General features: G+C 39.6%; 1 protein-coding gene across 6 annotated transcripts in view; it reads left to right on the forward strand.

Annotated features, from left to right (window-relative positions):
* The window catches only part of THRA (thyroid hormone receptor alpha), a 672,980-nt gene that overhangs the window by 446,214 nt on the left and 213,466 nt on the right, over positions 1 to 13,300 (forward strand). For all 6 annotated transcript variants that reach the window (XM_053698205.1, XM_053698250.1, XM_053698223.1 and 3 more), the window contains one exon: positions 4,554 to 4,774. In XM_053698205.1, coding sequence (XP_053554180.1) covers positions 4,722 to 4,774 — 53 coding nt within the window. In that variant the 5' untranslated portion in view covers positions 4,554 to 4,721. The remainder of the gene's footprint in view (positions 1 to 4,553; positions 4,775 to 13,300) is intronic.

Genomic DNA, 13,300 nt, shown 5'->3' on the forward strand with positions numbered 1-13,300 from the left:
AAAGGATTCCCTTGGGACAAGGTTAAGATTCCTAGGATTCTATCCTTCCTTCAAGAAGGATTGGAAAAAGGATTATCTGCAAGTTCCCTGAAGGGACAGATTTCTGCCTTGTCGGTATTACTTCACAAAAAGCTGGCAGCTGTGCCAGATGTTCAAGCCTTTGTTCAGGCTCTGGTTAGAATCAAGCCTGTTTACAAACCTTTGACTCCTCCTTGGAGTCTCAATTTAGTTCTTTCAGTTCTTCAGGGGGTTCCGTTTGAACCCTTACATTCCGTTGATATTAAGTTATTATCTTGGAAAGTTTTGTTTTTAGTTGCGATTTCTTCTGCTAGAAGAGTCTCAGAATTATCTGCTCTGCAGTGTTCTCCTCCTTATCTGGTGTTCTATGCAGATAAGGTGGTTTTACGTACTAAACCTGGTTTTCTTCCAAAAGTTGTTTCTAACAAAAACATTAACCAGGAGATTATCGTACCTTCTCTGTGTCCAAAACCAGTTTCAAAGAAGGAACGTTTGTTGCACAATTTGGATGTTGTTCGCGCTCTAAAATTCTATTTAGATGCTACAAAGAATTTTAGACAAACATCTTCCTTGTTTGTTGTTTATTCAGGTAAAAGGAGAGGTCAAAAAGCAACTTCTACCTCTCTCTCTTTTTGGATTAAAAGCATCATCAGATTGGCTTACGAGACTGCCGGACGGCAGCCTCCCGAAAGAATCACAGCTCATTCCACTAGGGCTGTGGCTTCCACATGGGCCTTCAAGAACGAGGCTTCTGTTGATCAGATATGTAGGGCAGCGACTTGGTCTTCACTGCACACTTTTACCAAATTTTACAAGTTTGATACTTTTGCTTCTTCTGAGGCTATTTTTGGGAGAAAGGTTTTGCAAGCCGTGGTGCCTTCCATTTAGGTGACCTGATTTGCTCCCTCCCTTCATCCGTGTCCTAAAGCTTTGGTATTGGTTCCCACAAGTAAGGATGACGCCGTGGACCGGACACACCTATGTTGGAGAAAACAGAATTTATGTTTACCTGATAAATTTCTTTCTCCAACGGTGTGTCCGGTCCACGGCCCGCCCTGGTTTTTTTAATCAGGTCTGATATTTTATTTTCTTTAACTACAGTCACCACGGTACCATATGGTTTCTCCTATGCAAATATTCCTCCTTAACGTCGGTCGAATGACTGGGGTAGGCGGAGCCTAGGAGGGATCATGTGACCAGCTTTGCTGGGCTCTTTGCCATTTCCTGTTGGGGAAGAGAATATCCCACAAGTAAGGATGACGCCGTGGACCGGACACACCGTTGGAGAAAGAAATTTATCAGGTAAACATAAATTCTGTTTTTAAATGAGATTCTTGGTTTCTTATTTTGCCAAATAAACATCCGAATTGAAGCATTTAAGACTCTTAAATCCTTCCCTTTCAGAAAGACTGGGATATTTTGCAAAGTATATAAAATCTTTGGCAGAAGTATCATTTTAAATAAAGCTGTTAAATAAAGGTGTTTAAGTCGCTTTTCCACTCCGGAGTGCAGAGGGGGCAGGTAGGCACCTCAGTAAAACGCTGAGGTGTTTGTGTTCATTCCTCCGTGGTGGAGGAGATATTGCCCTTTTCTGTCAGGCTGTTCTCTTCAAACATTGTGCAAGTTTATCTTTACGGACTATTAAGCTCAGCATTTCAACAATGCAAGGACCAGATAACAAGTGGCGCTCTATCTGATTATTTTCGCTCATGACCGCGTTAAGTTCTCCCAATAGCCTTCAATTGAGTGAGTTTTATAAAAGAAAAAAAAAAAACTAACACTAACCTGACACGCATTAGCCCTTCCCAGTCAAATACCTTGTCATATACAATATACCTTTTAACCCTTATATATGTGTAATACTATATTTCAATGTATTTATGTTGTGCTTGGTGTGTTTTTTTTTTAACCCTTATTTAAAGGGACACTCAATCAAAATGAAACTTGTATTATTCAGATAGAGCATGCCATTTTAAACAACTTTCCAAAATGTGCACAGTCTTTTTATATTTAAATTTGAGTCACCAGCTCCTACTATGTGCAAGAATAAGTGTGTATGCATTTGTGAATGGCTGATGGCTGTCACATGGTACGTGTATGCATTTGTGATTGGCTGATGGCTGTCACATGGTACAAGGGGAGTGGAGTGGAAAAATACATAACTTTTAAAATTGTCAGAAAAAAAATCTACTACTCATTTGAAGTTCAGACTAAGTGCTATTGCATTGTCTTTTTATCTTGCATTTGCTGATTATGCAAATCTACTGTGTTGACTGGTCCTTTAAAGGGACACTGAACCCAAATTTTTTCTTTTGTGATTCAGATAGAGCATGAAATTTTAAGCAACTTTCTAATTTACTCCTATTATCATTTTTTCTTCATTCTCTTGGAATCTTTATTTGAAATGCAAGAATGTAAGTTTAGATGCCGGCCCATTTTTGGTGAATAACCTAGGTTGTCCTTGCTGATTGGTGGATAAATTCATCCACCAATCAAAAACTGCTGTCCAGAGTACTGAACCAAGAAAAAAAGTTTAGATGCCTTCTTTTTATATAAAGATAGCAAGAGAACGAAGAAACATTGATAATAGGAGTAAATTAGAAAGTTGCTTAAAATTGCATGCTCTATCTGAATCATGAAAGAAAATTTTTGGGTACAGTGTCCCTTTAAGCTAGGCCATTAGGCGCGCTAATCCGTTGAATGCAAATTTTGTTTACGCTTAAGCATAGCCATTTACTTTCAACTTGTAATATGCATGTAAGTTAGTGCGGTCGCGATATTGCTTATCACAACCTGCGCTAACTCCAGGGCGCCACTTGCAGTCTAGCCCAGAATGTTTCATTATTGAAAATTAAACAGTATTGCAGTATTCATTCATTTTTTATTTTGCTTCCCTTTGCTGTAAAATACATCTGATATTTGTACTTGCTCACTTTCTCCCAGGCAGGCTTGGGTTAATACTTTTAGCTAATGTATCTGTGTTTTTGTTTACCCCCTCCTACCTCACATTCTTTGTACTTCTTTGCTTTTTTTAAGGTGAATTATCAGTTTTGCATCAACAATCATGATTGGAAAAGTATTCTTTGAAATAGCAGTGAGCATATAAGATAGTTTAGGTGTTAATATTACCAGGACTCCTGAGGTGGCCCTCTTTCATATAGGTACACACAAACTACCCAGACACTTGGGCACACTATGCATCTAATTATTTTCTGCTATCAAGCTATCTATAGCCAGGGCCTGGAAGAGGATCAGTCCCCCCGCCTGGGCGGACGTGGTCTCTCTGATGGCTTATATTTACTCTATGGAAAAAATATATATTACAGTGACCAACTAATCGCTGACCACCTAATTGATAATGACATTCTTTGACAACTATTTTTATGATCAATCTTACCGATTAGTTGTTGCAGCCCTATATTACACTATGGGTAAACTAGACTCGTTTGAATTAGTTTGGTCTGAATGGAAGGATAGGTACAATACCCAATGGCTCCTGAGCTTTGAAGTCTAAACAGAGGTTTCAGATCTGAGAGTCGAGACAGGACTTAGGTTTATAATACCCTCCCCCCCCTCATCTATAACTTAGGTGATCCTCATATATACCTTAGTGTACTAACAACTTAGTTATTTATTTTTTATTTATTTTTCTTTTCCAACCTCTGTCTCTCAGGGATGTTTTCAACCCCACCCCCTAAGTTTTCCCTGTCTACAAAAAACTATGACTCCTGAATGTACATTCTTGTGAGCAATACATCTTTTTGTTACTACATTTTTACTTTATAATTTAGACCAAGAGCAAAGGAAATACATTTATACAAGAGACATTTTAAAGATTAGCAAACATTTCCTTTTATGCTCTGCAGCTAATTGGCAATGTAGTTTTCAACTGCTGCAATATATTATTAAACATAAATCAAAAAACTTTAAAAATTGCTTTATTCTCCAGTTAATCAACACATTGTAATTGACCTGATGCTGTAGTGTAACTGCCTAATTTAAAATCTAATTTAATTTTTAATTGATCTGCAGAAAATGTTTTAATAAAAAGTTCTGCCTCTGGGTCACTCACACTGAAGTTAAATAAAATATTGCTTGTGGTGAGGGGTATCTAGCACTGTGAAAAACTACACAGCAAAAGGGGTGCAAAACTAATGTTTATTTTGTTACTGGTATTTAAAAAGGCTCATTAGGTAAACTGTATCTATGTACTGCAATGTTACTTTAATGTCCCTATAATATATACCTATAATATATATAGTAGTAAAAGATACTTTCCAAGTGGTATGTCCCTGAACTGCAAAATTGAGCAGATTTTGTATGCTTTTAAATCATCTATTTTGTATGAGATGTTAATTGTTGATTATATACTATGCATATATTAGAAATTATTTTAATATAAATTTATGTAGTGAAAATGTTCTTGTTATATTGTTTATTGATGTTGAGTCTCTATAAACTTGCTCATCTTTTAAGATTAACTCTCCTAACCATTGCTAACACTTTCCTTTTTTTCTATTGTCCCTTTATTGCAGTGGCTCTCATCCTATATTGCACTGTCATCTGCCTGTTGTGGGAATGGTCTATCCCTCGCAAGTGTAAACCCCACGTCCATGTGAACATTGCGCTCCATGAGCCTCGGGAAGCTGGGGGCGGAGCCCGCCTTCGTCTCTTCTGATTGGTTCTGGATGGAATTACGTTGAATGGACCAGAATCTCAGCGGGCTGGACTGCTTGTCAGAGCCAGATGAAAAAAGGTAGGAGGTCACTATATATATATATATATATATATATATATATATATCCAGTAAATAAAAGGGACAGTATAGTCAAAATTAACGCTCAGAAATTTAACTAGAGATCCGATCTCTGGTTAATTTTCTAAAAGTGCCCCAAATGCCTTCAAAATAAAGGGCATTATAGTTTTTTATTAAAAAAAAATCTATCATTTTTTTTAATAAAAAATAACTGCTCTATGCAGTTTCTGGTGGGAGTGGGGTGTTGGAATAAAAACGGCACTGAAAAGTGCCTTTACATTGGAGTCTATAGGAACTGTGTTCTCATAGACCGCAAAGTAAATATATATGTATATGCTTATATACATATATATATTGTGTGTTAATATGTGTATATACACATATTAACACATAAATATATATGTATATAAGCATATTCATATATAATTAAAAAAAATGCTGTCACTGCTGTGCGAGGATAGACGGCATCAGAACAAGGCTCACATAGAAGCCTCTGGAAGCATGCTCCCGTGAGCGCAATGCTTCCAAGCAATGCGGACGGGAGCTTACGTTCGCATTGCGATTTACTTGTAATACCAGTGCACATTATCATGCGCTGGTATTACAAAATGGAGCGCTAATATTGCTTGCATGCAAGTGATATTTAGCACTACACTTGTAATCTAGCCCTTGATGTCCTGTATAGGCAGAGGCACTCACAAGATAAATATAAAAACAAGCATTGTCCAGTGTAGACTTCCATTATTACTGCTTGGATAAATGTCACTTTTTATTCAGTTCCAGAATGATCACTTCACTTGCCACTCACAAGATAAATAAACTGTGTATGTCTATTGTGGACTACAGCTCCCACCATGCACTACTACCTGGGTAAATGTCACTTCCAGTTTGTAGTATATCCAGTTCCAGAGCACTTACTCTGTTCAAGTGGCCCCTGTGGGAGAAGAACACTTGGACAGTGGCCCCCAGATAAAATGAGCTTGATTAGATAGCTCAGCATGCTAAGGCACTGTGGCTGAGCTCTGTAGCAACCCAAGGGTTACAGGTTCGATCCCCGGCGAGGTCCACTCAGCCTTTCATCCTTCTGAGGTCGATAAAATGAGCAGCGCCTTGAGACCCTTACGGGTGATTAGCCGCGCTTTTCAAGTACCCAATACATACAATACATATCCCAGAGATAGAGCATGCAGTGTTACATTTATTTCCAATATACTTCTATTATCTAATTAAAAAGCATATCTAAGCACTACAGAATTTGCTGCATTTTACAAATAATTATTAATACCTAGGTAGGCCAATGAGCAGCAATACACTAATGGGAGCCAACTGAACGCGCCTGGTGAGCCAGTGACAAAAGGCATACATGTGCTGCCACCAATCACCATCTATCTCCCAGAAGTGCAATACTGCTCCTGAGCATACCTAGGTATGCTCTCCTGCAAAAGATACAAAGCTGAACTCTGTTTGGCTTTGAGTGCTGGGCACAGACAATATACGTTTTTCTAGTTTTTATTTCTGGATTGCTCAATTTTAGAAAAGGCGAAATATTTTCACAAAACCTGTTCAACTAGCACATTTTCTTATGTTTTCTTTTGTTTATGTTTAAAACAAAGACATGATGTCCTTTTTATGTATTATTTCATCTCTTAATTGTGAAAATACTACAGCCTTAGCTTGAAGCCAACACATATTTGTTAGTGTAAAATACCATATCCCTAGTTCTCCTTTAATGTCTGTCATTTCATATAAGTAAACAGTTATTGTGTGGCCAGTCAGTAAGTTGCTGTCTGTCTGTTAAACTCTTCATAAGGCACAATTTGACTTTAAGAAAGTAATTTTATGGTAAAATAAATTGATACTATGCAAGGTCCAAATACAAAAACATTTTGATAGTACACATCCATCTAAACATTGTATTTAGTAGCAGATATATTGGAAATGCTGTGTGAATTTGGCAACATTATATATATATATATATATATATATATATATAAATTTATTTATAAAATATTTTACCAGGAAGGATACATTGAGATTTCTCTTGTTTTCAAGTATGTCCTGGGATCACAAAACATTGCAATTGATACAATAGGGCACAATAAAATACAAAAACAATAATACACAATATATGCAAAAATTTAAAATAGAACAGGTTGGTTAAATTTCTGCATATATTGTGTATTATTATTGTTTTTGTATTTTATTGTATTTAATGTGTGTATTATATATATATATATATATATATATATACACACACATACATACATACTCACACACACATATATATATAAATACATACATACACACACACACATAATCCCTTTAGCCAGTAAATGGTTAATTCTTGTCTGATGCTATCTTTGGACTTCAGTCTAGACAGAAATAACAAGCTTGTAGGGGAACTTTGACCCCTTCACTGTTAAACCATTTTACACCCCTATGCTAAAATTGTTTTAGTCTTTTGCATATATCACATTTAAAAGGATAGGAAAGTCAAAATTAAACTTTCAGGATTCAAATAGAGCATGTTATTTTAAGACATGTTTAAATTCACTTCTTTTTTCAAATGTACTTTGTTCTCTTGTTATCCCTTGTTGAAAAAGAATATGTACATATTCTACACTAGTGGGAGGTAGCTGCTGCCTGCACACATTTGTCTCTTTTGATTGGCTGAACAGATGTGTTCATCTAGCTCTCAGTAGTGCAATGCTGTTCCTTCAGCAAAGGATATCAAGCAAATGAAGCAGATTTGATAATATAAGTAAATTGGAAAGTTGTTTAAAATGTCTATATCTGAATTTTGAAAGAAAAAAATTGGATTTCTCCAACATTGGTGTGTCCGGTCCACGGCGTCATCCTTACTTGTGGGAAATATCTCTTCCCCAACAGGAAATGGCAAAGAGTCCCAGCAAAGCTGGCCATATAGTCCCTCCTAGGCTCCGCCCACCCCAGTCATTCTCTTTGCCGTTGCACAGGCAACATCTCCACGGAGATGGTTAAGAGTATGTGGTGTTTAGTTGTAGTTTTTTTATTCTACTATCAAGAGTTTGTTATTTTAAAATAGTGCTGGTATGTACTATTTACTCTGAAACAGAAAAAGACGAAGAATTCTGTTTGTGAGAGGAAGATGATTTTAGCAGACAGTAACTAAAATCGTTTGCTGTTTCCACATAGGACTGTTGAGATGAAGTAACTTCAGTTGGGGGAAACAGTTAGCAGACTTTTCTGCTTAAGGTATGACTAGACATATTTCTAACAAGACTGTGTAATGCTGGAAGGCTGTCATTTCCCCTCATGGGGACCGGTAAGCCATTTTCTTAGTCTCAAACAGAATAAAGGGCTTAATATGGGCTATAAAACTGGTAGACACTTTTATGGGCAAAATCGATTGCTTTATTTTAGCATTTTATACATGTTTATGCTGGTAATTCACGCTTATAAACTTGGGGAACGTTTTTTAACGTCAGGCACTGTGTTAGACACCTTTTCCAGTCAGGAAGGGCCTTCCCAGTTGTAGGCTGAGCCTCATTTTCGCACCATTACTGCGCAGTTACTTTTGAGAGCAAGACATGCAGATGCATGTGTGAGGATCTGAAAGTGGTTGGAAAAGTTCCTAGAAGGCTTCATTTGGTATCGTATTCCCCTCTGGGTTTGGTAAAGTCGCAGCAAAGGCTGTAGCTGGGACTGTAGAGGGGTTAAAACTGTAACCGGCTCCGGTTTCGTTATTTTAAGGGTTAAAGCTCTGAAAATTGGTGTGCAATACTTTGAATGCTTTAAGACACTGTGGTGAAACTTTGGTAAATTTTGAACAATTCCTTCATATTTTTTCACATATTCAGTAATAAAGTGTGCTCTGTTTAAAATTTAAAGAGACAGTAACGGTTTTGTTTTAAAACGGTTTTTGTGCTTTATTGACAAGTTTAAGCCTGTTTAACATGTCTGTACCTTCAGATAAGCTATGTTCTATATGTATGAAAACCAATGTGTCTCCCCCTTCAAAATTGTGTGATAATTGTGCCATAGCGTCCAAACAAAGTAAGGACAGTACTGCCACAGATAATTAAGTTGCCCAAGATGATTCATCAGATGAAGGGAGTAGACATGGTTCTACATCATCTCCTTCTGTGTCTATACCAGTTTTGCCCACGCAGGAGGCCCCTAGTACTTCTAGCGCGCCAATGCTTATTACTATGCAACAATTGACGGCAGTAATGGATAACTCCATAGCAAATATTTTATCTAAAATGCCTACATATCAGAGAAAGCGCGATTGCTCTGTTTTAAACACTGAAGAGCAAGAGGGCGCTGATGATAATTGCTCTGTCATACCCTCACACCAATCTGAAGGGGCCATGAGGGAGGTTTTGTCAGATGGGGAAATTTCAGATTCAGGAAAAATTTCTCAACAGGCTGAACCTGATGTTGTGACATTTAAATTTAAATTAGAGCATCTCCGCGCACTGCTTAAGGAGGTGTTATCTACTCTGGATGATTGTGACAACCTGGTCATTCCAGAAAAATTATGCAAGATGGACAAGTTCCTAGAGGTTCCGGTGCACCCCGACGCTTTTCCTATACCCAAGCGGGTGGCGGACATAGTGAATAAGGAGTGGGAGAAGCCCGGCATACCTTTTGTCCCCCCTCCTATATTTAAGAAATTATTTCCTATGGTCGACCCCAGAAAGGACTTATGGCAGACAGTTCCTAAGGTCGAGGGGGAAGTTTCTACTCTAAACAAGCGCACTACTATTCCTATCGAGGATAATTGTGCCTTCAAAGATCCTATGGATAAAAAATTGGAGGGTTTGCTTAAAAAGATTTTTGTACAGCAAGGTTACCTTCTGCAACCCATTTCGTGCATTGTTCCTGTCACTACAGCAGCGTGGTTCTGGTTCGAGGAACTAGAAAAGTCGCTCAGTAGAGAGACTCCATATGAGGAGGTTATGGACAGAGTTCACGCACTTAAGTTGGCTAATTCTTTTATTTTAGATGCCGCTTTGCAATTAGCTAGATTAGCGGCGAAAAATTCAGGGTTTGCAATTGTGGCACGCAGAGCGCTTTGGCTAAAGTCTTGGTCAGCGGATGTATCATCCAAGACAAAATTGCTTAATATCCCCTTCAAGGGTAAAACTCTCTTTGGGCCAGAATTGAAAGAGATTATCTCAGACATCACTGGGGGAAAGGGCCACGCCCTCCCACAAGATAGGCCTTTCAAAGCCAAGAATAAGTCTAATTTTCGTTCCTTTCGTAATTTCAGGAACGGACCGGCCTCTAATTCTGCATCCTCTAAGCAAGAGGGTAATGCTTCACAGTCCAAACCAGCCTGGAAACCGATGCAAGGCTGGAACAAGGGTAAGCAGGCCAAGAAACCTGCTACTGCTAACAAAACAGCATGAAGGAGTAGCCCCCGATCCGGGACCGGATCTAGTGGGGGGCAGGCTCTCTCTCTTTGCTCAGGCTTGGGCAAGAGACGTTCAGGATCCCTGGACACTAGAAATAGTTTCTCAGGGTTATCTTCTGGAATTCAAGGAACTACCCCCAAGGGGAAGGTTTCACATATCTCATTTATCCTCAAACCAAATAAAGAGACAGGCATTCTTACATTGTGTAGAAGACCTGTTAAAGATGGGAGTGATACACCCAGTTCCAATGGCGGAACAAGGAATGGGATTTTACTCAAATCTGTTCGTAGTTCCCAAAAAAGAGGGAACCTTCAGACCAATTCTGGATTTAAAAATCCTAAACAAATTTCTCAGAGTACCATCGTTCAAAATAGAAACCATTCGAACGATTCTACCTACAATCCAGGAAAGTCAATTTATGACTACCGTGGATCTAAAGGATGCATACCTACATATTCCTATCCACAAAGAAGATCATCAGTTCCTAAGGTTCGCCTTTCTGGACAAACATTACCAGTTTGTGGCCCTCCCATTCGGATTAGCCACTGCTCCAAGGATTTTCACAAAGGAACTAGGGTCCCTTCTAGCGGTTCTAAGACCGAGGGGCATTGCAGTAGTACCATACTTGGACGACATTCTAATACAAGCGTCGTCCCTTTCAAGGGCAAAGGCTCATACAGACATCGTTCTGGCCTTTCTCAGATCTCACGGATGGAAGGTGAACATAGAAAAAAAGTTCTCTGTCTCCGTCGACAAGAGTTCCCTTCTTGGGAACAATAATAGAGTCTTTAGAAATGAGGATTTTTCTGACAGATGTCAGAAAGTCAAAACTTCTAAGCGCTTGTCAAGTTCTTCATTCAGTTCCACGTCCTTCCATAGCTCAGTGCATGGAAGTAGTAGGGTTGATGGTTGCAGCAATGGACATAGTTCCTTTTGCGCGAATTCATCTAAGACCATTACAACTGTGCATGCTGAAACAGTGGAATGGGGACTATACAGACTTGTCTCCAGTGATTCAAGTAGATCAGAAGACCAGAGATTCACTCCGTTGGTGGCTAACCCTGGACCACCTATCCCAGGGAATGAGCTTCCGCAGACCAGAGTGGGTCATCGTCACGACCGACGCCAGTCTAGTGGGCTGGGGCGTGGTCTGGGAATCCCTGAAAGCTCAGGGACTATGGTCTCGGGAAAAGTCTCTTCTCCCGATAAACATTCTGGAACTAAGAGCGATTTTCAATGCTCTCAGGGCTTGGCCTCAGCTAGCAAAGGCCAGAATCATAAGATTCCAATCAGACAACATGACGACTGTTGCTTATATCAATCATCAGGGGGGAACAAGGAGGATCACTCCTGCCACCTATCTGCGATCCACATCCCAGGAGTGGAAAACTGGGAGGCGGATTATCTGAGTCGTCAGACTTTCCATCCGGGGGATTGGGAACTTTACCCGGAGATATTTGCCCAGTTGACCCAATTATGGGGCATTCCAGACATGGATCTGATGGCGTCTCGTCAGAACTTCAAGGTTCCTTGCTACGGGTCCAGATCCAGGGATCCCAAGGCGACTCTAGTGGATGCACTAGTAGCGCCTTGGACCTTCAACCTAGCTTATGTGTTTCCACAGTTTCCTCTCATTCCCAGGCTGGTAGCCAGGATCAAGCAGGAGAGGGCCTCGGTGATCTTGATAGCTCCTGCGTGGCCACGCAGGACTTGGTATGCAGACCTGGTGAATATGTCATCGGCTCCACCATGGAAGCTACCTTTGAGACAGGACCTTCTTGTTCAGGGTCCATTCGAACATCCAAATCTGGTTTCCCTCCAGCTGATGGCTTGGAGATTGAACGCTTGATTCTATCAAAGCGTGGGTTTTCAGATTCTGTGATAGATACTCTGGTTCAAGCCAGAAAACTAAACTAGAAAAATTTACCATAAAATATGGAAAAGATATATCTGTTGGTGTGAATCCAAGGGATTCCCATGGAATAAGATAAAGATTCCTAAGATCCTTTCCTTTCTACAAGAAGGTTTGGATAAAGGATTATCTGCGAGTTCTCTAAAGGGACAGATTTCTGCCTTATCTGTCTTACTACACAAACGACTGGCAGCTGTGCCAGATGTTCAAGCTTTTGTTCAGGCTCTGGTTAGGATCAAGCCTGTTTACAGACCTTTGACTCCTCCCTGGAGTTTAAATCTAGTTCTTTCAGTTCTTCAAGGGGTTCCGTTTGAACCTCTACATTCCATAGATATTAAGTTGTTATCTTGGAAAGTTTTGTTTTTGGTTGCTATTTCTTCTGCTAGAAGAGTTTCAGAGTTATCTGCTCTGCAGTGTTCTCCGCCCTATCTGGTGTTCCATGCAGATAAGGTGGTTTTGCGTACTAAGCCTGGTTTTCTTCCAAAGGTTGTTTCTAACAAGAATATTAATCAGGAGATAGTTGTACCTTCTTTGTGTCCGAATCCAGTTTCAAAGAAGGAACGTTTGTTACACAATTTGGACGTAGTCCGTGCTCTAAAATTCTATTTAGAAGCCACAAAAGATTTCAGACAAACATCTTCTCTGTTTGTCGTCTATTCTGGTAAAAGGAGAGGTCAAAAAGCGACTTCTACCTCTCTTTCCTTTTGGCTTAAAAGCATCATCCGATTGGCTTATGAGACTGCCGGACGGTAGCCTCCTGATAAAATCACAGCTCACTCCACTAGGGCTGTGGCTTCCACATGGTACTTCAAGAACGAGGCTTCTGTTGATCAGATATGAAAGGCAGCGACTTGGTCTTCACTGCACACTTTTGCCAAATTTTACAAATTTGATACTTTTGCTTCTTCGGAGGCTATTTTTGGGAGAAAGGTTTTGCAAGCCGTGGTGCCTTCCGTTTAGGTAACCTGATTTGCTCCCTCCCTTCATCCGTGTCCTAAAGCTTTGGTATTGGTTCCCACAAGTAAGGATGACGCCGTGGACCGGACACACCAATGTTGGAGAAAACAGAATTTATGCTTACCTGATAAATTACTTTCTCCAACGGTGTGTCCGGTCCACGGCCCGCCCTGGTTTTTTTTAAATCAGTTTTGATGAATTATTTTCTCTAACTACAGTCACCACGGCACCCTATGGTTTCTCCTATTTTTTCCT

This window comes from Bombina bombina, chromosome 1, assembly GCF_027579735.1.
Source record: "Bombina bombina isolate aBomBom1 chromosome 1, aBomBom1.pri, whole genome shotgun sequence".
In the NCBI taxonomy this organism is placed as follows: Eukaryota; Metazoa; Chordata; class Amphibia; order Anura; family Bombinatoridae; genus Bombina; species Bombina bombina.